The sequence below is a fragment of the Chelonoidis abingdonii genome, chromosome 12 (genome assembly GCF_003597395.2).
Source record: "Chelonoidis abingdonii isolate Lonesome George chromosome 12, CheloAbing_2.0, whole genome shotgun sequence".
NCBI lineage: Eukaryota > Metazoa > Chordata > Testudines > Testudinidae > Chelonoidis > Chelonoidis abingdonii.
Genome location: NC_133780.1, coordinates 4,134,107 through 4,157,741, shown reverse-complemented (window position 1 = coordinate 4,157,741; position 23,635 = coordinate 4,134,107). Strand labels below are relative to the sequence as shown.

At 52.3% G+C, this 23,635-nt stretch overlaps 2 protein-coding genes across 6 annotated transcripts in view; both read right to left on the bottom strand.

Moving 5' to 3' along the window:
- Positions 1-23,635, bottom strand: part of LOC116829207 (C-type lectin domain family 2 member D-like) — a 276,193-nt gene that overhangs the window by 102,042 nt on the left and 150,516 nt on the right. The window lies entirely within an intron of this gene.
- Positions 7,087-23,611, bottom strand: LOC116829172 (uncharacterized). 4 transcript variants are annotated; one of them, XM_075071647.1, is made up of 4 exons: positions 23,435-23,611; positions 12,549-12,697; positions 9,344-9,442; positions 7,087-8,883 (listed from the first exon to the last, which is right to left on the bottom strand). In XM_075071647.1, the coding sequence occupies exons 3-4, from the start codon at positions 9,420-9,422 to the stop codon at positions 7,652-7,654; spliced, it is 1,311 nt and encodes a 436-aa protein (XP_074927748.1). In that variant the 5' UTR covers positions 9,423-9,442; positions 12,549-12,697; positions 23,435-23,611; the 3' UTR covers positions 7,087-7,651. The 4 variants fall into 4 exon arrangements, with proteins under 4 accessions (XP_074927748.1, XP_074927747.1, XP_032643746.1 ...); XM_075071646.1 differs by having other exon boundaries at positions 9,344-9,445; positions 23,435-23,529; XM_032787855.2 differs by lacking the exon at positions 12,549-12,697 and having other exon boundaries at positions 9,344-9,445; positions 23,435-23,529.

Sequence of the window (23,635 nt, the reverse complement as noted above, 5' to 3'; positions counted from 1 at the left end):
CGCCCTGAGGTGCCCCCCACCCCGTATGGCAGCTCCCCTGCCCCAGGGAGCCGTGCGGCAGCTCCCGGCCTCAGCGCACCTCTGCTCACAGCTGTTTGGCACCACAAGCCTAGGAGGGAGAGAAGCAGAGCAGGGCGGAGTGCTCAGGGGAGGAGGTGGAGCAGAGGTGAGCTGGGGCAGGGAGCGGTTCCCCTGCGTGCCACGCTCCCCCCTTACTTGCTGCAGGCAGCCCTCCCCGCACGCCCCTGCCCAGCTCCCTCCACCTAAATGCTGATGACGACTGGGCCAGCCGAAGATCCGGCCACTGCAGTCACCACTGAAGGACCCGAAATGCTGCCCCCCAAATGCTAGTGCCCTAGGCAATCGCTTAGGTCGCCTAATGGGTTGCACCGGACCTGGATGCTTCTGAAAAAAAGCAAAATACCCCCACCTTGCCACACCCTGGGCGCTGGTACTTGGCAAGGACTGCACTAGGGCATGGTGTTTGGTCACCCACACGGCACTGACACAGCCTGGCAGAACGACCAGTGGGCCCCATTAGTTTTCTTTCAGCAGCAATGTGGCCTAGAGGCTAGAGCACTAGATTGGCCCTGCCCTGAGGAGAGCTACGTTCCGTTCTGCCACCAGCTTGCTGTGACCGTAGCCAAGTCCCGTCCCTGCCCAGTGCCTCAGTTTCCCCATTGGGTACAATGATGCCAACTTGCTTTGTGAAGCGCTTTGAGATGTGCTGATGCAGAGAACCAGATTATTAATTATTATTATTATTTTAGCTCTTTCCCATGAGGTCAGATACGACCCTAGCTCTGGAGGGGCGCCCCATTATTGACAGAAGAACTCCGGACCAGGTTTACAAGGGCCCAGCACTCACCATTGCGGCTGGAGTTTTCAGTTTCCAGTTAGGCATTTACATAAGTGGGCCAAGATTTTCCAAAGGTCTCAGTGCCCATCATGCACCCAACGCGCTGAGACCATTAGACGCTCTTGCCCCGATGGTGGGAGCCGAGCCCTTCTGACAGTTCCAAGCCTCTACCGGTGACAGCTGCTTAAATGGGTCAGATTCTACCTACTGGTGAAAGAAGAACTTTTTACTCTGCCCACTGCACAAATATTGTCAACAGTCCTAAAGATCCAGCTTAGGGTTGCCAGTTTTGGTTGGACATGTTCCTGGAGATTTCATCACCTGACATAATCTTTAATTAAAGACTGCTCTTTAATTTCCTGGAGACTCCAGGACAATCCTGCAGGGTTGGCAACGCTAATCCACCAGCATCTGACTCCTGCAGCAGTGAGTTCCACAGGTTGTGTATATGTTGCCCAAAGTAGTTCCTTGTGTATGTTCCAAATTAATGGCCCATTCTTTTCATCTGCTTATCAGCACTGGAAACAAGAGTCTTTCCAGGCTGTAATCCAGTGGTTCTTTCAACCTTTCCAGACCACTGTACCCCTTTCAGGAGGCTGATTACTCTTGCGTACCTCCAGGTTTAATCTCACTTAAAAACAACTTGCTTACAAAATCAGACATAAAAATACAGAAGTGTCGCAGCCACACTCTTACTGAAAAAAATGCTGGCTTTCTCATTTACCATCTAATTATAAAATAAATCAATTGGACTATAAATACCATACTTACCTGTCAATGTACATTGTATGGAGAGCCGTATAAACAAGTCATTGTCAGTATGAAATTTAGTTGTACTGACTTCGCTACTGCTTTTTATGTCGCTTGTTGTAATATCCAGATGAGTCGATGTACCCCTTGGAAGAGCTCTGCGTACCCCAGGGGGACGCGTATTCCCGGTTGAGAACCACTGCTGTAATCATACCGATAAATATTCTACCATCTGCCCCACCACTAAGGGACAGTGTCTCTCCATTCTGTACATAAAAACAACAGACCTGATTCTCCATAGCCTGGCAGCTGCTGCAGTCCTTTACACCGAGGTGCCTTGAAGAGCAAGTGGAACCGAGCTGATTCCTTTTTGTCCTACAGGGACCGGGACATGGAGGACAATTGAGCACTGGCCTCTTTATAGCAGCCCCCCACAGATTTGAAAATCGATCATGCCCCTTTCCTGGACCCACCCTCCTCTTTTCCAGGCATTAAGCCCTGGTCTGTGCTAGAAAATTAGGTCACTTGCACTAGCTGGTCACACTAGTGGGTGAAAAATGGACATACTGGGCAGCGTAGCTAAGCCAACCCAAGTTCCCCTGTGAACAGCCACTGCTTCTCAGGCAGGTGGACAGGCAGTGTCTACACTGAAGTGGCTACAGCGACGGCAGGGTAACCTCTTAAGTGCAGACTGTCTGGCCCTACAGTTGAAATGCATATGCAAAGGCAAGCAGTTAATGCTGGGCGTGCATTCGGAGGTCAGGCACAAACCAATCTTTTAGTGAAGCTTTTAGTTGGTTTAAAAAAGGAATTTGCCCAGACAGTCTGATCTCCTACCAATATTTTAGTTTGTTTTACACCAGCTGAAGTTAGGGAGGGAGAGAACGAACCAAGGAGCAAACCCAAACTGAAAAATAGCTTCACACTCACAGCCCAGACGCTATTTTTAACTGCAGTTAAAGAAGGTAACTTTGGAGAGGCCATGGGCTTCTATGAACAATGAAAAAGGCCCCATCTCCCTGCTTCCGGGTCAGCAGCATCCATCTCACCAAGAAGGACATTTGCTAACTCATTTCTTCAATGGAGCAGCCTCAAACTGCACAGTGGCTTGACAGAGGATCCCAGGGATGTGGGTGTGTGCATGTGCTTTCCAAATTCCCCTTCTGTCCCTGATAAGGTCTGGGAAACTGGAGGGCAGGGTCCCCCATGTCTCCAGCAAATACTCCCCCCCACAAACCTCACCACCCAACAGGGATCCCCATGAATCTGTGCTCCAGCTCCCCCCCTTTTCCTTCAGCAGAGCTCCCTCCAGCACCCCATCCCTGGGGAATCCTAGTGCAGGGGTCCCCTTCCCCCAGACTCTGCAGAAACTGAAAGCTGGCTGTTCCGCTCCCACCCCTCAAAGAAGGGAAGTTTCCACCCCAGAGAGGGAGCTCTCTCATGCCCCCCTTTACCAATTCCTACCTGGGGCGGGGGCACTAGCAATCTGTCTCACTCTGGCTCTGCAGCTTGGCCTTGATGGCGTTTTCCCCAGGAACTGCAATCAGAGAGGGTGTTCAGCTTTACAGGGCAGCCTGGAAAATTATTGAATTGGCAGCACTGCATGTAACTAGTTAGTTGACCGCTGGCATGGGCGGCAGGTTTGTAGAAATTTTGGTAGTGCCCAAACTCCGCCCCCACCTGTCCAAGGCTTTAGGAGGGAGTTTGGGTGGGGGAGGAGGTCTGGGGTGCTGGAGAGGTGCAGGCGCTGGGAGGGAGTTTGGGGATGGGAGGGGATGTGGAGGGAGGGGGTGCAGGCGCTGGGAGGGAGTTTGCATGGGGCAGGAGTGGTGATTGTGTGGGCAGGGGTGGGGGGCTGTGCTGTTGGAGGGTCCTACTGGAAAAGGGAAGGGTCTGAGGTGGAAGGGCAGGCTCAGAGTCAGTCTGCCCTGGCAGTGGAGAAGGGGGGCACTAGGACCCTATGACAGCAGTTGCTGCAGGGAGGCAGCAGGGAGCTGCATAGAAGAGGTGGGGATGCTCTGCTCCTTTTGGGGCCAGTGACGTGCATGGGGCCAGCAAGGTGGGGGCTGGGGGACACTCGAGGGAGGCGCGGGAGGAGAGCAGGTGAGGCCAGGGGGGAGACCCAGCCCCAAACATTGGTGGAACTGGGCCCGCAGGCACCATGTGAGTCTATAACTTGCCACCCATGGGTGGTGGGGGGGGGGAGGATGTGGGGACCATGGGAAGCTGAGTCTGATAAAGCCCAGCACAGGCAGCTGCTTGACACCCAATCGACAGGATGAGATGAGAGTGGGGTGATGGTGCATGCGGGCTGGTCCAGTACGTGCCCCCACCTGCATTGCACAATCCCAGCTCCTTATAGGGACGCTTCAGAGCAAGGTCCCTTGCTCTTCGCCGCCCAAGGGAGGAGGAAATCTCAAAGACTTCCAGAAAGAAAAAGAAAGGATGCCCCAGAGGAAAGGTCACGGCTTCAGTCACTGCAGGGCGTGTGGTAGCACTCTCCTGGGGGGCGGGGCCGCACTGGTTGGGTGACCAGATGTCCCGATTTTATAGGGACAGTCCCGATATTCGGGGCTTTTTCTGATACAGGCTCCTATTACCCCCCTACCCGTCCTGATTTTTCACACTTGCTGTTCTGGTCACCCCAGGCAGTGGGGAGAGAGAGAGCAGGAATAAGGGGGTCTCTGTCCAGCAGTGCTGGGAACTCTGGGTGGAGTCCCCCTGGATTGCATCAGTTGTGCAAGTAGTAGGAACCAAACAGCCTCAGAGACAGAACAATGGGGTAACATGCTTGTTTCATTGAAGAAAATTGTTGATGCCCGTGACCCAGCGGGTGTAGGAGGGGCTCAGGGTTGGGGCAGAGGGTTGAGGTGTGGGGGTGAGGGCCAGGGGGTGGAGATGGCAATTAGGGGTTCAGGGTGTGGGAGAGGGCTCTGGGCTGGGGCAGGGAGGTTGGGGTGCAGGAGGGAGTCAGGGATCTGGGTGCAGGCTGTGGGTGGGGCTGGGGATGAGGGCTTTGGGGTACAGAGGGGCTCAGGGCTGGGGCAGAAGTTGGGGTCAAGGGGGGGTCAGGGCTGGGGATGACAGGTTTGGGGAGCAGGAGGGGGAGCTGGGTTGGGATGCAGGAGGGGGTCAGGACTCGGCTTGGGGTGCAGGCTCTGGGGTACAGCTGGGGATAAGGTGTTTGGGGTACAGGAAAGGGCTCTGGGTTTGGGGAGCAGCTCAGGGCTGGGGCCAAAAGAGGGAAAATTGCTTTTGTAGTGAGCCAGCCACTCCCAGTCCCCATTCAAGCCCAAATTAATGGTCTTAAATTTGCAAATGAAAAAGCAATTTTCCCTCTCTTGGCACTGACACCTCCTCATCAATTACTGGGAGTGGACCACATCCACCCTAATTGAATTGCTTCTCCTCTTGTAAGGTAACTCCCTTCTCTTCAGGTGCCAATATATATTTATGCCTCTACCTGTAATTTTCACTCTATGCATCTGAAGAAGAGGGTTTTTTTTACTCACGAAAGATTATGCCCAAATAAATCCATTAGTCTTTAAGGTCCCACCGGACTCCTTGTTGTATTAAGTGAATGGTTTATGTAGTATTGCGGGCCAGGGTTGTGTGTGATCTCTCTCTACAGGGAAGGGAACTTCAAAGGACTGTACGAACCATGTGCCGGACAAGAATTGAGTTTGGGACAAACCAGGTCAAGGGGGTTGCCTGTGGGAACCTCTAGGGGGAGGAGAATGCAAGTTTCCCAGTTCCACATATGCAAAGCCCAGGCTTTGGGAGCTACGCCCCACCACGGAGAGGGGCATTGTCTGCTGATCACCTGGACCGGCAATCTGAGCAACAGAGGCTCAAGAGGGATAAAGGACAGACTGATCTCTTCATGGGCTGCTTGGTCTGAGCTAAGGCCATCACAAACTTGTAACCACAGAAAACCCCTGGGTGGGGTGTCAGGGACTGACTCCTAGCGGAGGCCCGGGTGGTCGTTGCAATGGGGGTGATCTCTGCTAGGTGTAATCGTATACGTGTTGGTTCTTTTACTGTTTTTAATATCACAGGGGCTGACTTTCATTTTTCTGGGTGGCTGCTCCACCCCAAAGATGAGGGGGTGGGGCTATGAGTCGTGTGTGTGTGTGTGTGTGTGTGTGTGTGTGTGTGTGTGTGTGTGTGTGTGTGTGTGTGTGTGTGTGTGTGTGTGTGTGTGAATGGAACTTTCCCTCCTGGGTACAGGTCCAGCCCCATCCACCACAATATGGGGCTTGGCTGGACCCAGACCTTGCCCTAGGTGACCCTGGGGTGCTCGGGAGGCGGGGGGCTCCTGCCCATGTGGCTTGTCCTTACCCAGCTCTCACTAAACAGGCCTGGGGGCAGCTCTCCTGGGCGCAGGGGTCTCACTCTGGACTGGATGGAGGGACGGGGTGTGTGTTCTCTGCTCAGCCACAGACTGGACTCTAGTCTGAGTTCACACAGCCTGGGTCCTGCTGATCCTTCCTGGCCCTGAGCTCTCTAGCCTGGGAGCAAGGACCCAGCATAGCAGCAGCACTGCAGCCCCCTCCTACCCCTTGGTGGCTGGCTGGGCCCCATTCTCCCCCAGGGCTGGGGCTGGGCCACCCCATGGTCTGAGCCAGCTCTAACTTTTTTGCTGCCCCAAGCAAAAAAAAAAAAAAAGAAAAAAAAAAAAAAGCACCACCCCGCCATAACACCCCTCCCCACAAGCGCCAGGCTGCTGAACCCCCCCACCCCGAGTGCCACGCCGCCAAAAGCCCCGACCGCCGCACCAGCCTCCCCTCCCCTGAGTGCCACGCCGCTGAAACACGCTCCCTGGTTGAAACAAAAACAAACAAACAAACCCCTCCAGCGCCCACCCGGCCAAACCAAAAAAACCAAGCGCCGCCCCACCCCAAGGTGCCGCCCCAAGCACATGCTTGGTCGGCTGGTGCCTGGAGCCGGCCCTGGTGCTGCCAAAAGCCCCGAGCACTATGCCGCAAAAGCCCCCATCCCCCCCAAGCGCCATGCCGCTGAAACCCCCCCCCCGAGCACCGCACCACCTGGCCGAAACAAAAACAAACAAAAAAACCCCTCCAGCACTGCCCCGCCAAACCAAAACCAAAACTCGAGCGCCACCCCACCCCAAGGTGCCGCCCCAAGCACGTGCTTGGTCAGCTGGTGCCTGGAGCTGGCCCTGGACGTGAAACAGTTACAGGCTTTGCAAAGGATCGGTCCCTGCTCAGAGGAGGGAGGCAGCTGGCTCCTCTCGGAGCAACTGGCGCAGAGCAGGGAGGTGGCACTGCCCACGGTCACACACATTGTGGTGGCAACAAAAGCCCCCAAAGAGACATTTCTCCAAAGTGAAGCCAGGACGAAGCCATAGCAATCCCGGGTGCCTGTGCCAAGCTTACATTCCCCTCAGGGGCGCTTGGTGTGGTCAGGACACAGGGGCTCGGTGCGCCTACCCACTGCAGACACCCCACAGCGTCTTGGTAACGTCACGGGTTTATTTTCCACTTTGTAACAAAACATTTTAGAAAATTCATTCAAAGCTGCTTCCCCCAACCCGCAGTATCCCCATCCCTCCAGCCAGCCCTTCCCCATTTCCCACAAGCCTGCATTGAGTGCTTGCATCCCCCTGCTTCTGTGCCCCCGCCCTGTGCACAGCTGGGCAGCTGCAGGGCAGGTTTTGGCTTGGCTGGGCCACACGGCAGGGCCCAGTGAGTTGGGGCAGCAGATCGGGCATCACCAGCCAGCCAAAGAGGAGAAAAAAGCGGGTCAGCACAGCCTGGGCAAAGTCTCCATTCCCAAAGCCCCCACCCTGCAGGAAGCTCTGCCTCCATGTTGCTACATGGGGCTGGAGAAACCATGAGTGCTCGCAGCAGCTTCACTCACACTCAGTGCCTGGATGGGTCCAGCCACCCCTATTCCTGGGCAGTGGGCGGGGAGCGGCCATGCAAGAGTGCGGACTCTGGTCAGGGCCAGGCCAGACCCATCCCAGCATGAGGGGTGTGGGAGGCACCGGATGCTGGTGATGTCCTGGTGGAGGGGATGTCACTCAGCAGCATGCACCCGCTGGTGCAGCAGGAGGTTGGAGCTGCGGGTGTAGCCACGCCCGCACTGCCCACAGCGGAAGGGGCGCTCCCCGGCATGGGAGCGCTGGTGGCGAAGCAGGGCCGAGTGGTGGCGGAAGCAGCGCCCGCAGCAGGGGCACTCGTGAGGTTTCTCGCCCGTGTGCCGCCAGCGGTGCTCCACTAGGCTGGCCAGCTGGGCAAAGCGCTTCCCGCACTCAGCACAGATGTGGGGCCGGGCGTCCGTGTGGCCCCGCTGGTGCCGCAGGAGGTTGGCCCGGTCGGCGAAGGCCTGGCCGCAGTCAGGGCAGGTGTGGGGGCGCTGACCAGCGTGGGCACTGCGCTGGTGCTGGCGCAGGTAGGAGCTCTGCGTGTAGCTGCGCCCGCACTCCTCACAGCGGTGGGGGCGCTCGCCCGTGTGCACCAGCTGGTGCCGCAGCAACGTGGCGCTTAGGGCAAAGGCTCTGCCGCAGACTGGGCAGGGGAAGGGGCGTTCGCCCGTGTGTGCCAGCCGGTGCCGGAGCAGGTGGGCACGGTGGCGGAAGTGACGGGGGCAGTCGGGGCAGGCGTGGGGCTGTTCAACATGGTGCGTCCGCAAGTGCCGCGCCAGCATGCAGCGCAGCCCAAAGCTCTTGCTGCAGTAAGTGCAGGCGTGGGGGCGCGGGCCGGTGTGGGCGCCCTGCTGGTGCTGCGTCAGGTGGGCACTCTGCCGGAAGCTCTGCCCGCACTCCCCGCAGCGGTAGGGACGCTCGCCGGTGTGCACGCGCTGATGCACCAGCAGCGCCGAGCTGCTGACAAAGGCCTTGCCACACGCCAGGCAGGGGAAGGGACGCTCGCCTGTGTGTACCCGTTGATGCGCGGCCAGCGCTGCGCCATCGCAAAAGCCTTTGCTGCAGGTGGTGCAGACATACGGCCTCTCGCTCGCATGCAGCAGCTGGTGCCTGGCCAGCACGGCACTCTGCCGGAAGCTTTTCCCACACTCGCAGCACTTAAAGGGCCACCTGACGGTGTGGTCTCTGTGCCGCGCCAGCTCTGCATCAACACTACCTCCTGGCACCGCCTCCTCCACCCTGGCACTGCCTTTGGGCACTGCTTCCTCTGCCCCTGCAGCAGGGTCTTTGTGCAACGCTCCCTCCACCGCCTCCACATAAGTGCTGGTGCCGCCCCTTCCCGGTGCAGCATCCTCTGCCCCGGCCACGCTGGCCAGCCCCTCACCTGCAGGAACAAACGGGCAATCAGACCTGAGCCATCCTCATGGGAGGCCAGGGCCCCAGCTATGGCAGTCAGAGCCTGAGGCCCCGCCCACCTGGCCCCACCCCTCCCTGGAGGGGGTTTCCGAGCTGGGACTGAAGGGGGCGGTCAAACCTCTTGCAGCTTTTTCAGGCTGCTGCCGACTCAGGCAGGCGTCAGCACTACCCAGCTCATGTTCACAGGCCTTTCTTCACCTCTGTGCGGGCTGGAAATATTATTGGCTTTTTCAGTGAGAGCCAAGACCTGGCTCCCATATGGTCCTGGGGGCCTTGGCGCAGGTGGTGGGATGGGTGCCAGGTGCACACAGACCAGGGAGAGGGTGGTGACAACCTCAGAGAGGAGCTGGGCCAGGCGGGCTTGCAGGGGTGGCTGTGGGGGTCCCAGCTGCCCCCACCCCTCTCAGCTGGGCTTATTTATCCCTCACCTATTTGGGGGCTCGGCCAGCTCTCTTCATCCTCGCCTTTGCTGAGATCTGGGACTTGCAGCTCTTCCCCTCGCTCCATCCAGTATCAGGATTGAGGCCCTGCTGGGAGAGATCAAAGCAGGTGGGATCCAGGTAAATACCCACGCAACTCAGCATTCATCAGCCACTCGGGGCTGGCACGGACGGGACAGCCAGGAAACGCCCGTGGAAACACAGAAGAGTCAATTCAGACACAAACAATCCGAGTGGAGGGGAGACGACCCCAGGGCTCCCCGAGCCATAGTGCCAGCGTGGCGCCACAGCCATTCGCTAACACAGGGGTAGAAAAGCCCCTTGAACCAAACTGGCTCCGCGCTGTGCCAGGACTGAGCCTCTGAACAGGACGGGTGGGAAACAGCTGGCCTGGCTACAGCCACCCTGTGTGGTGAACACCAACTCCGTGCAAAGGAGCAAGCCAGGGAAACGCCAGTTACCTCAGCCCACATCCCGTGAGCCAACGGCCCCACCGGGGACCCCACTGCATGGGGCAGAGCCAGCGATCCCCTCGGTCACAAGGAGGTGGCAGAGACACCTGCACTTTCCAGAGCAGACTGCGTACTCAGGCTCTGCAGGGCCTTCCCGAAAGAGCCCCCAACCAGCCCCAGAGCACAGGACCTGGCCACCAGAGCTCTACAGGGAACAGCTCTGTGGTCGTCTGAGCCGCAGGGCCCTGAGTGTGCTCCTGCTGGAAACATGTGACAACATCACCCCACTGGATTCGATCTAGCGCCTCATGCGAATGAGGAAAACCTCCTCACTCCACGGCACGCCCAGGGACCCTGCTCTGCCACCCCCGCTGCTGGGGCAGCACCCCAACTCCTTGGCACAAGGAGCGCCTTCGTTCTGTGCTCGTGCAGGGCCCGGCACCGTAAGGCCTGATCTCCAAACAGCTCTACTGCCGGCCAAAGAGCAGTCACCAGCTGGTGCTGCCATCGCAAAGCACCACCTCTGCTGACTCCTCCTCATCATAGGCTTGGAAGGGACCTCATGAGGTCATTGAGTCCAGTCCCCCTGCACTCGTGGCAGGACTAAGCATTATCTCTGACAGGTGTTTCTCTTAACTGCTCCTAGAAATCACCAATGATGGAGATTCCACAGCCTCCCTAGGCAATTTATTCCAGTGCTTAACCACCCCGACAGGAAGTTTTTCCTAATGTCCAACCTAAACTGCCCTTGCTGCAATTTAAGCCCACTGCTTCTTTATTCTCAGAGATTAAGGAGAACAATTTACCTCCCTCGTCCGGGTAACAACCTTTTTATGTAGTTAGCATGTCCTCTCTCCGTCCTTTCTTCTCCAGACTAAACAAACCCAGTTTTTCCACTCTTCCCTCATAAGTCATGTTTTTTAGACTTTTAATTATTTTGTTGCTCTTCGCTGGATTTTCTCCAATTTGTCCACATCTTTCCTGAAATGTGGCGTCCAGAGCTGAACACAGTATCCAGTTGAGGGCCTATCAGTGTGGAGTAAAGCTGCAGAATTGCTTCTCGTGTCTTGCTTACAACACTCCTGCTAATACATCCCGGAATAATGTTTGCTTTTTTGGCAACAGTGTTACACTGTTGACTCATATTTAGCTCGTGATCCACTCTGACCCTCAGACTCCTTTCTGCAGTTCTCCTTCCTAGGCAGTCATTTCCCAGTTTGTGCGTGTGCAACTGATTGTTCTTTCCTACGTGGAGTACTTTGCATTTGTCCGTATTGAATTTCATCCTGTTTACTTCAGACCATTTTTCCAGTTTGTCCAGATCATTCTGAATTTTAATCCTATTCCCCAAAGCACTTGCAACCCCTCCCAGTTTGGTATCGTCTACAACCTTTATAAGTGTGCTCTCTACGCCATTATCTGAATCATTGAAGATATTGAACAGAACCGGACAGAGAACCGCACACAGAGCTTGTCCCTACGGGACCCCGCTCGTTATGCCCTTCCAACATGACTGCAAACCACTGATAACTACTCTCTGGGAACGTGCATCTGACAAAGTGGGTATTCACCCATGAAAGCTTATGCTCCAAAACGTCTGTTAGTCTATAAGGTGCCACAGGATTCTTTGCTGCTTCTCTGGGAATTATTTTCCAACCAGTTCTGCACCCACCTTATGGTAGCTCAGGGTGGATAAAAATCAATTATTAAAAAAAAAAAATCAGATTTTTTTGATAAAATGCTTTTTGAGGAAAAATCCTATCTAATGATAGTTTTAATTAAGATACATTATAGCTCAAAGATATCTCATCATGGAATAGGGATTATAAATTCTAATCCTATAGTATGAGATAATATATTCATGTAATGTTTACGAAAAGTTTTGTAAATGAATTCCAATAGTTCATTGATTAAGGACACAATCTTATGGGGTTCCAAGGGCTTCTGTATAGATTATTTAGGTTAATATTGCTATCTACCCAATGGGATTCAGTGCTCAGTCCAGAAGATACCATCAGAGATGCTCAGTTTTGCAGTTCTCCAAATTTGGATTTGTGTCTCCAGAGATAACAGGCTTGAATAGATCGGCACAAGGAGAAGTTGTCTGGAGATAAATGTGAGAAGGGAGGGACAGGAAGTAGAAACAAAAGTGAAACTGTTTGGGCAGCATATTCCAGAAGTCTTGAGGTCTTTCTAAGTGTAGCCTTCATTGATTTGAGATCTACCATACCATTCTCTCACTAGAGGGGAAAACCTATAATGGCAGCAGGCCATAGAAGAGACCCAGTTTGGGAATAGTTTAGTGAAGTTCCTCTACCTGTGGGTAGGACAGACATGGGTGCAAAATGCAAACAATGCAACAAAGAAATGCAAGGCCTGGTTGACCGGATGAAACCATGAGAAGAGTTCCTTCTCAGGAGGAAGCTGCCTTGAAGATGATGAAAGCGACATGTCTGAACATGCAGGATCTTGAGGATGGTAAACTTTTTTATTTCATACTTCTTTCTTAAGGGCTACCTGTCTTCCTTCTGGACTATTCTTGAATTCTCATGTTTGAGCAAAAAATATAGCTGTTACTCTCTGGTACTATCCTTTTAGATGCAATTGTGATAAAAAAAAAAATAGCTGAAATAGGCAGATCTTCCTTTTACAATTTCACCTTTAAAGTAGTAGTGAGTGTCAGTGAATGCAATGAGTAATACTAAATGAGCAGTATGGTAATAATTAAATAACTGCATTGCCTTATTTCATTTAGGAGAATCCATCCTCAAGATACAGGATTCTGAAGACTATCCACCTTCAAGATCACCACCACTTTCTATAGTTTCAGAGTTATCTGCCAATGATAGTGTTTCGGTCACATGTATGTCACATAGCCACAGTAGATCACCTGTAGCAAAAAGAAAAAAAAAAACTCAGTCACCCAGAAAAAAATCAGCTAAGTTTGTGATAAGAACCAGCAGATTATAAGAAGAGGCAATTGATGAAAAAATTGCCCGGTTTGTTTATGCAACAGACTCTCCTTTCCGTATGACTGAGAACCCAATACTTCATTAACATGGCTCAGTCATTAAGACCAGGATACAGTCCACCCAACAGAGCAGATGTCGCAGGCAGATTGCTTGATAAAATGTATGAAAGAGAAATTGAGTAGTGTGCAAAAGGTCTAGGGGGTGAAATTGTTAACCTGAGTCTTGATGGGTGGAGCAACATCCACAATGATCCTGTTGTGTGACGACAGAAGAAGGGAATGTCTTCCTTACAGAAACAACTGATACATCAGGAAATGCACACACAGCAGAATACGTACAAGAAGTAGCAGTAAAAGCTATAACGAACTGAAAAAAATTTCAAAATGTCTAGAAGCAGTTTGGTCACAGCCAATGCTGCTAATGTATCCAAGATGAGGAGAAATTATTTAGAAGAGAGTCCCAAGTTAATAACATACGGTTGCAGGGCTCATTTGATGCACCTCCTAGCCAAAGACTTCATTGTTCCAGAAATAAAAGCTAATGTTGTCGAAATTGCAAAATACTTCCGTAACAACCACTTTGCAGCAGCTGCTCTGAAAAAAGTGAGAGGAACTGAGCTAACTCTACCACAAGACGTGCAATGGAACTCAGTAGTGGACTGTTTTGAGCACCATATCAAGAACTGGCCTAATCAGATGACAGTTTGTGAACAAAATCATGAAAAAACAGATGGCAGCATCATAGCCAAAGTTTGGAAGGAACTGAGTGAGACCTTAAAAAGAGAAATATGCAATGACAGACTTAAATTACAAGCATTAAAAAAACCATATGGGACAGGCACTATCTCCAGCTCATTTTCTTGCAAATATTCTCAATACTCGGTACCAAGGTCAAACCTTAACTGCTGAAGAAGAGAAGTTGGCTATGACATGGATATGCAGTTATCATCCCTCCGTAATGCCAACTAGAATAAACTTCAGAGCTAAGGGTAAATCATTCAAGAAATACATGTTTGCTGATGTTTTCAAGAAAGTCACATCAGTGAACCAGTGGAAGTCACTTAAGTACTTAGATTCGGAGACTGCTGAAGTAACAATCTCACTTTTAACAGCAGTAGCTTTTTCTTCCATCGGTGTAGAAAGACTGTTTTCTTCATTGGAACTAATTCATTCCTGGTCTACACTACGCGTTTAAATCGATTTAATGGCCGTTAAATCGATTTAACGCTGTACCCGTCCACACTACAATGCCCTTTATATCGAAATAAAGGGCTCTTTAAATCGATTTCTGTACTCCACCCTGAACGAAAGGAGTAGCGCTAAATTCGATATTAACAGTTCGGATTACGGTTAGTGTGGACGGAAATCGACGTTATTGGCCTCCGGGCGGTATCCCAGAGTGCAACACTGACCGCTCTGGACAGCAATCTGAACTCGGATGCAGCGGGCAGGTAAACAGGAAAAGCCCCGCGAACTTTTGAATTACATTTCCTGCTTGCCCAGCGTGGAGCTCTGATCAGCACGGCTGGCGATGCAGTCTCAAATCCAAAAAGAGCTCCAGCATAGACCGTACGGGAGATACTAGATCTCTGATCGCTGTATGGGAGACAAATCTGTTGTATCAGCTCCGTTACAGAACACGAAATGCCAAAGCGTTTGAATAAAAAACTCCAGGATACACAGCGCTGCGTGACAAGCGTAACGGGAAGCCAGAGACTCAAATGGACGCTCATGGATGGAGGGGGTACTGAGGACTCCAGCTATCCCACAGTCCACAGCAGTCTCTGAAAATTATTTGCATTCTTGGCTGAGCTCCCAATGTCTGTAGGTTCAAACACAGTGTCTGGCGTGGTTCAGGGAACAGCTCCTCAGTTTCTTCCCCCCCCACCACGTGAAAAAAAAAGGGAAAGAAATCATTCCTTGACTACTTTCAATGTCACCCTATGTGTACTGAATGCTGCTGGTAGACGGATGCTACAGCAGTGAAGAGCAGTATCCGCTCCTCTCCCTCTCCCCCTCCCCGGTGGTAGACGGTGCAGAGGACTGCCCACCATCCTCGAGAACCCCATGCCTGATAATTGCTCAATATCGAGAGGCAATTATTCCTGTTACTCCCAGTAGATAGGACAGAACGGCTAATAACCAGCTTCATCATTGAAACTGGGGGCTGAAAATTTTTGAAAGCAAAATTGGGATTGACTCGCTTGGCAATGAGTCAATTCCTCCCTTATGGTTTCTAAAAATAGAGTCCGTCCTGCCTGGACTGTCATAGCCCCGGGAGGCTGCCTCCAAGTGCCTCCCCCACCTCATTTTATCTCACTAACAAGTCTCTGTTTCTTATTCTTGTATTCCTTACAACTTCATGACACAAATGGGGGAGGGGCACTGCCACGGTAGCCCAGGAAGGTTGAGGGAGGAGGGAAGCAACGGGGTGCGGTTCTTGCAGGGGCAACCCCTGTGAATACTGACACGGAGCAGCTGTGCTCTCTGATACACTGGATCTCTATTACACTTGCCTATTATTCTAGGCAGGACGGCTCTATTTTTAGAAACCATAAGGGAGGAATTGACTCATTGCCAAGTGAGTCAATCCCAATTTTGCTTTCAAAAATTTTCAGCCAGGGGCACTCATGATAGCAGTGGACAGTACAGAGAGGGAGAGATAACCGTCATCTCATTGCCAGTTTTCTCCGGCAGTAGACGGTACAGAACGACGGTAACCATCTCTGCTATCTTGCAAAAGCAAGTGAATGCTGCTGTGTAGCGCTGGAGTATCGCCTCTCTCTCCGCGGCATCCAGTACACATACGGTGCCGGGAAAAAAAAAAAGCTGAACGGGCTCCATGGTTGCCGTGCTATGGCGTCTGCCAGGGCAATCCAGGGAAAAACGGCGAGAAAGGATTGTCAGGTGATGTTTTCCCGGAGGAAGGAATGACTGACGACATTTACCCAGAACCCCCCGCGACCACTAACATTCAACCCTGAATTCCAAGGGGCGGGGGACACTGCGGGAACTATGGGATAGCTACGGAAGTGCTACCCACAATGCAACGCTTCAGAAATCGACGTTAGCCTCGGAGCATGGACGCACAACGCCGAATTACTGTGCCTAGTGTGGCCGCAAGAAATCGAAATTACAATATCAGTTTTATAAAACTGATTTTAGCAAATTCGATTTTATCCCGTAGTGTAGACGTGGCCTGAGAAATTGTTTGGAACCTGACAAAGCAGGAAAACTTATTTTTCTTTTCCAGAATATGAACAAACAGGAAAATGAAGGTTCAGATGACTGAGTTATCTGCAGAAGCCAATATTTTAAGTTTCTCATGTTGACCTGGTGGACAGTCGATTTAATTTTTTTTTAAATATTTCATTTAACTATTTTAGTGGAAAACAATTTTAAAAAACTTGAATGTTTAACTAAATTTAAAAATTCATATGCTTGTTTTGTTAAAATATTATATGTTTTCTGTTGAAGAAAAATATCCAAAATATATAACACTGTTGTTTTAGTTAAATAAAACAATTAAATGTTTGTCTGGTGATGTTCTCCTTCTAATACAGCATGACAAGAAAATCCTCCAAATATTAATGATTAACTTGTTGAATTGGAGATAGTTCACCTCCCAATGACTTCATAAATATCTGCTTCAATTACCTTTAGTAAATGAAATAACCAAAACAAACATTTTCTGATATAGCTGTAAAACTAATCTTAAAAGTTTTCAAAATAAATCACTGTTTCAAAATGTATAGCGTGTAGCTTCTAAAAATGAAACCTACATCTATCTCCCAGTTGTGAAGAATAAATATTAAGGTTATAACAACCAACAAGAATGCACTTTTATGTAGAAATCTATTATTTAAATCACTAGTCAGGAAGACTTGATTTAAACCATGAATTAAATCATGATTTAAATCAATTTGATATAAATCAAATCCACCCTGCCCCCCCATAGAGCCCTGCACAGAGAATACCCAAACCCGCAAACACACCAATCCTCCCCCCGCCCTCCCCACAGCCCTGCACAGAAAGCACCCAACCCCCCACCACACTCACCCCTGCACAGGCACGGATCTCCTCTTTCCCCCACAAAGCCTGGCACAGAAAGCACCCAACCCCCCACCATACACTCCCTGCACAGACACCGATCCCACCCCCACCCCCCCAGACAGAGCACCCTGCACAGACACAGACCCCCCCTCCCCCGAGCTCTCCTGCACAGAGAGCAGCCATACACTACCCTGCAAAGAACACAGACCCCCCCCCCCAGACCCATGCACAGAGAGCAGCCATACACACCCTGCACGACACAGACACAGACCCCCACCCCGAGCCTGCACAGAGAGCACCATACACACCTGCACAGACATCCGATCACCCACTGAGCCAGCACAGAGAGCAGCCATACACACCCTGCACAGACACCGACCGCCCCCAGCCAGAGCAGCCACCACACACCCTGCACAGACACCGACCGTCCCCACCACCAGACAGAGCTCCTCCAAGAAACAAGACTCCCCCTCAACCCCGAGCCCTGCACAGAGAGCAGCCATAGCACACCACTGCACAGAACACAGACACAGACCCGCCACTCGACGCCTGCACGAGCAGCAACTGCCACACTCCACACAGCCCTGCACAGACACCGATCCCCACCCCAGACAGAGCTCCCTGCAAGAAACAGACCCCCCTCTCCCCGAGCCCTGCACAGAGAGTAGCCATACACACCCTGCACAGACACATACCCCCCTCCCCCGAGCCCTGCACAGAGAGTAGCCATACACACCCTGCACAGAACAACCGATCCCCCACAGAGCAGCCATACTACACCCCTGCAAAGACACAGACCCCCACCCCCGAGCTTTGCACAGAGAGTAGCCATACACACCCTGCACAGACACGTCGACCCGCACCACAGAACAGAGCAGCCTGACAGACCCACATCACACACACACACCGCCCCGCGCACAGACACACTAGGACAACTGACCCGCCTTGAGCATCACCATCCCCAGCTGCGCTGGACGCCTGGCTGGGGCGGGGCAGATCCCGCCGGGCTGGCAAGCCTTGCACACCCAGCGGCGTGCGTCGACCCGTAGGCCGGCGGACCGGGCTAGGCATGCAGTCGCCGCGAGAGGACCACGAGCGCGACGTGCCCAGCCTGCAGACGAAGCCCAGGCTGCCCTTGGAGGGGCGGGCGCCGCTGGCTCGCGGAGCGCCAACAACCCCCGCACCTCTGACCCTCTCCCGCTCGCTGCACAGACTCCCGAGCCCGCCACCCCAGCTAACCTCCTGGCCTCCTCTATTCATAGCGCCCAACCCCGGTACCGAGCGCCTTTACCGCGCTGACCTCTCTATCCGAGCGCACGCCCACCCCCGCCCACCACCCATCCGTCGAACACCCACCCTGCCCATGCTATTATCCTCACACCCCCCGCCCCTTCGCTGCCCTCTCTCAGCCTAGCTCGCGCCTGTGCTCTTGGTAGCCGACCGACCGTGTCGCTGGCAGTCCGCTGACGCGCCATCGCCGGACGCTCGAGCGCCAAGCAGCGACGCGGAGGAGCGGACCGCGTGTATCATGGATCGGGCCTTCGCGAGGCGGCCGACCTGGTCGCGCGGCAGGCCTCCCATGCTAAGCTCACCACGCGCTGCCCCGGGCCTGGCCCAGCGACGTCCATCTGAGCGCGGTGGCGGCAGCAGAGCGCGAGACACCGAGGCTCTTGGACGAAGCTGTGAGGGAGGGAGGATTAGCCTCCCGGGAGCCAGGGTCGAGAGGCCGCGAGGCCTAGCCTCCTGGCAGGCCCCACGCACACTAGGCGAAGGAGAGGTCCAGCTGAGCTGATATGACGACCACGCGATCTCAAGGGCGAAAGCTCTCTTGTTCACCTGACCTCGATACAGATCACCATCAGTAGTGATTCATGCACGCCCACCAGAAAGTCTCGAGTACCAGGCGAACCTTGCTACCCATAGCGCAAAGCGGTCCAGCCATTATGAGTTGCTCTGTTGATGTTCTGCGAGGGTGGAAGGCCACTGAGAGACGGGCAGGGCAGGGTGTTGGTCCACCAGAGGTCACTTCTCTCCCGGTTTATGAGGAAATGTACCGTTGCATGGCAAACTGCCATCCTCAAATGAGAGAATAACTCGACTTCCCAGTCCCCCACCCCTCTACTTCACACTCCACCATGATATGGGATTTTAATCAACAGGCTCAAAGGAGAACAGTGTGGGAGGCCCTGCAAAAAATATTTGCAGAAGAAATCTCTGCATTAAAAAAAAACAAAATCTCAGCTGCAAATCCAAAGGACTCCCTGAAATAGGAACCCATGTAGGTAGGACCCCTAATGCCTGCCAGCCAGAGACCAGGGAAGTCGCAATGGACTCTGACAGATGTAGGAGTCCCATCCAGGAGGATCAGGGCCTAAAATAATAAACTGCAAAAGCAAAAAAACCCTGTATCCAGTACAATAATCTGGTTCATATTAAAAATACTGCCAATCGAGTTACGTATCGTTGACATAGACCTACCTGTTTACCGATCATTTTGAGAAGCACTGTCAATAATTTATAAAGACTAGCCTGATAGTGACTGGTCCATCAAGCAATGGCTCATTTCAAACCAACATGTGGTAATAAATAACATATAATGGCTTGATAATAGTGATTCAGTTACTTTTTTTTTCCTCTCACATTATCCAGAGTTTACAACACTGGCACCGCTCTCGGCACCACGCAATCTGAAGCTCGGATGTAGAGCAGCGATATACGGGCAGGTAAACAGGAAAAGCCGCCGCGAAACTATTGAGATACATTTCCCGTGCTGCCCAGCTTGTGGAGCGTCTGATCAGCCAACGGCTGGCGATGCAGCTTCAAATCCAAAAAAACAGCATCCAGGCAGTTAGACCGTGTACAGGAGATAACTAGATCTGATCGCTGTATGGGGAGACAAATACTGTTGTATCAGCTCCGTTACCGGAACACGAAAAATGCCAAAGCGTTTGAATAAAAAAACTCCGTACAAACAGCGCCTGCGTGACAAGCGTAACGAGGAGCCAGAGACTCAAATGGACGCTCATGGCTGGAAGTTACTGAGGATACTCCAGCTATCCCACAGGTCCACAGCAGTCTTGAAAATTATTGCATCTTGGCTGAGCTCCCAATGTCTGTAGGTTTCAACACAGCTTTCTGGCGTGGTTCATGGAACAGCTCCTCATTTCTTTCTCTACCCCATCCCTGTGAAAAAAAAAAAAAAGGGAAAGAAATCATCTTGACACTTTCCGATGGTCACCTATGTTACTGTGCTGCTGGTTAGACGGGATTGCTACAGCAGGAAAGCAGACTGCTCCTCTCCCTCTCCCGCTCTCCCCGGGGTAGAAGGTAGAAGCACGACCGTGACCCACCATTCTCGGAACCCCTAGAAGCCTGACCTGCCTGATAATTGCTCATATGAGAATTCCTGTACTACCATTAGAGCGTCAAGAAAGAAGATAAGAACCAGCTTCATCATTGAAACTGGGGCTTGAAAATTTTTGAAAGCAAATTGGATTGACTCGCTTTGGCAATGAGTCAATTCTCCCTTATGTTTCTAAAAATAGAGTCTGTCCTGCCTTGGACTGTCCATAGCACCCGGAGGCTGCCCTCAGTGCTTCCCCCCACCTCAGTTTATCTCACTAACAGTAATTCTGCTTTCTTATTCTTGTATTCTTACAACTTCATGACACAAATCGGGGAGCCGGGGCCACTGCCACGTAGTTAGTATAGCCCAGGTAAGGATTTGAGGGAGGAGGAGGAAAGGCAACGGGTTCAGTTCTATGCAGGGGCAACCCCTAGTGGAATATGACACTGACACACGAGCAAGCTGTGCTCTCTGACACCACTAGATTCTCTATTTACACTTCCTATTATTTAGGCAGGACGGACTCTATTTTTAGAAACATAAGGGAGATTGACTCATTCCATGCTGAGTCAATCCCAATTTTGCTTTCAAAATTTCAGCCAGGGGCATCGTGATGCAGAGGACAAGCACAGAGTAGAGGAGAGATAACCATATCTCATTGCCCAGTTTTCGGAGATGGCGGTCCAGGGCAGTAGACCAGTACAGACCGATCGGTTGGTAACCCGATCTCTGACGTAATCTTGCAAAAGCAAGTTTATTTTGAATGGCTGTTTTGTATTTTCTGTTTTTTATGTTGCTCTGCTAGATGTAGCGGCTGGAGATTGCCTCTCTCATCCGCGGCATCCAGTACACATACGGTGCCGAAAAAAAAAAAAGCTGGAACGGCTCCATGAGTGCCGTTGCTATGGCGTCTTGCCAGGGGCAATTCCAGGAAAAACGGCGTGAAAGGATTGTAGGTGATGTTTTCCCGGAGGAAGGACATGGACTGACGACATGTTTACCCAGAACCCCCCGACCACTCATTTCAACCCTGAATTCCAAGGGGCGGGGGACACTCGGAATATGGGATAGCTACGGAAGTGCTACCACAAATGCACGCTTCAGAATCGACAGTTAGCCTCGGAGCATGGCGCACAACGCCGGATATTACTGTGCTAGTGTGGCGCACAGAATCGAAATTACAATATCAGTTTTATAAAACTTGATTTTAGCAAATTCGATTTCATATCCCGTAGTGTAGACGTTGGAGCCTGAGAAATTGTTTGGGAACCTACAAAAGCAGGAAAACTTATTTCTTTTCCAGAATATGAAACAAACAGGAAATGGAAAGGTTCAGACTGACTGAGTTCATCTTGCAGAGCCAATATTTTAAGTTCTCATGTTGACCTGGTGGACAGTTCGATTTAATTTTTTTTTAAATATTTCATTTAACTATTTTAGTGGAAAACAATTTTAAAAACTGGAATGTTTAACTATAATTTTAAAAATTCATATTGCTTATTGTTTTGCTTAAAATAATTATATGTTTTCTGTTGAAGAAAAATATCCAAAATATATAACACTGTTGTTTTAGTTAAATAAAACATTAAATGTTTGTTGGTGATGTTCTCCTTCTAATACAGCATGACAAGAAAATCCTCCAAATATTTAATGATTAACTTGTTGAATTGGAGCATAGTTCACCTCCCATGACTTCATAAATATCTGCTTCATTACCTTAGTAAAGTGAAACAAACCAAAACAAACATTTTCTGATATAGCTGTAAACTAATCTTAAAAGTTTTCAAAATAAATCACTGTTTCGAAATGTATAGCGTGTAGCTTCTAAAAATGAACCTACATCTATTCCCAGTTGTGAGAATAAATATTAAGTTATAACACCAACAAGAATGCACTTTTATGTAGAATCTATTATTTAAATCACTAGTCAGGAAGACTTGATTTAAACCATTGAATTAAATCATGATTTAAATCCATTTGATATAAATCAATCCACCTGCCCCCCCATAGAGCCCTGCACAGAGAATACCCAAACCCGCAAACACACCAATCCTCCCCCGCCCTCCCCACAGCCCTGCACAGAAAGCACCCAACCCCCACCACACTCACCCTGCACAGGCACGGATCTCTCTTCCCCCACAAAGCCTGGCACAGAAAGCACCCAAACCCCCACCATACACTCCCTGCCCACAAGACACGATCCCACCCCCACCCCCAGACAGAGCACCCTGCACAGACACAGGACCCCCCCTCCCCCGAGCCCTGCACAGAAGCAGCCATACACTACCCTGCACAGACACAGACCCCCCCTCCCCGAGCCCTGCACAGAGAGCAGCCATACACACCCTGCACAGACACAGACACAGACCCCCACCCCGAGCCCTGCACAGAGAGCAGCCATACACACCCTGCACAGACCACCGATTCCCCCTGAGCCAGCACAGAGAGCAGCCATACACACCCTGCCACAGACACCGACCGGCCCCCAGACAGAGCAGCCATACACACCCTGCACAGACACGATCCCCCACCCCAGACAGAGCTTCCCTGCACAGAAACAGACTCCCCTCCCGAGCCCTGCACAGAGAGCTAGCCATACTACACCCTGCACAGACGACAGACACAGACCCCCACCGCGAGACCTGCACAGAGAGAGCCATACCACACCCTGCACAGACACGATCCCCACCCCAGACAGAGCTACCTGCCACAGAACAGACCCCCCTCCCCGAGCCCTGCACAGAGAGTAGCCATACACACCCTGCACACGACACATACCCCCCCCCGAGCCCTGCACAGAGAGTAGCCATACACACCCTGCACAGACACCGATCCCCCCACAGAGCAGCCATACACACCCTGCACAGACACAGACCCCCACCCCGGAGCTATTGCACAGAGAGTAGCCATACACCACCCTGCACAGACACCGATCCCCCCCAGACAGAGCAGCCTGCACAGACCCACATCACACACACACACCGGCCCCTGCACAGCCACAGGACATGCCCCCAGCGCACCATCCCAGCTGTCCTGGAGCTGGCTGGGGGCGGGGCAGATTCCCGCGGGCTGCAGTCTGCAACCCAGGAGTGCAGATGATCCTGCGAGGCGGGGAGGAGCCCCGGGCTGGCTGCAGCGAGCCCAGGCTGCCCTGGAGGGGGCTGGGGGCCGCTGGGCTGCGCGCCCCGCCCCACTTCCGACTCCTCCCGCGCTCAGCCCGACCCCGCTACCGCGCCCTCCCCCGGACCCGCCTTTACCGTGCTCCGGCCACCGCCCGCGCCCTCCACCCCGCTCGGCTCCAGCCTGGCCGCGGCTGTTTACCAGGGGCCTCGCCCGCGGGCCGCGGCGCTGCAGCGCGGGGACACCTAGCGGCCGCAGGGGGCAGTGCCGGGCAGGCCTCCTGCTTCCCCCCGCGGGCCTGGCTGCGCTCACGTGGGCCCAGCCCAGCTGCTGAACCT

Bases quoted from the DNA above. Each gene is read 5' to 3' on its own strand.
- LOC116829172 (XM_075071647.1), bottom strand. From the start codon at position 9,422: ATGGAGCGAGGGGAAGAGCTGCAAGTCCCAGATCTCAGCAAAGGCGAG. The intron at 8,884-9,343 runs GTGAGGGATAAA...TTGTTCCTGCAG, and splicing joins CTGGCCGAGCCCCCAAATAG to GTGAGGGGCTGGCCAGCGTG.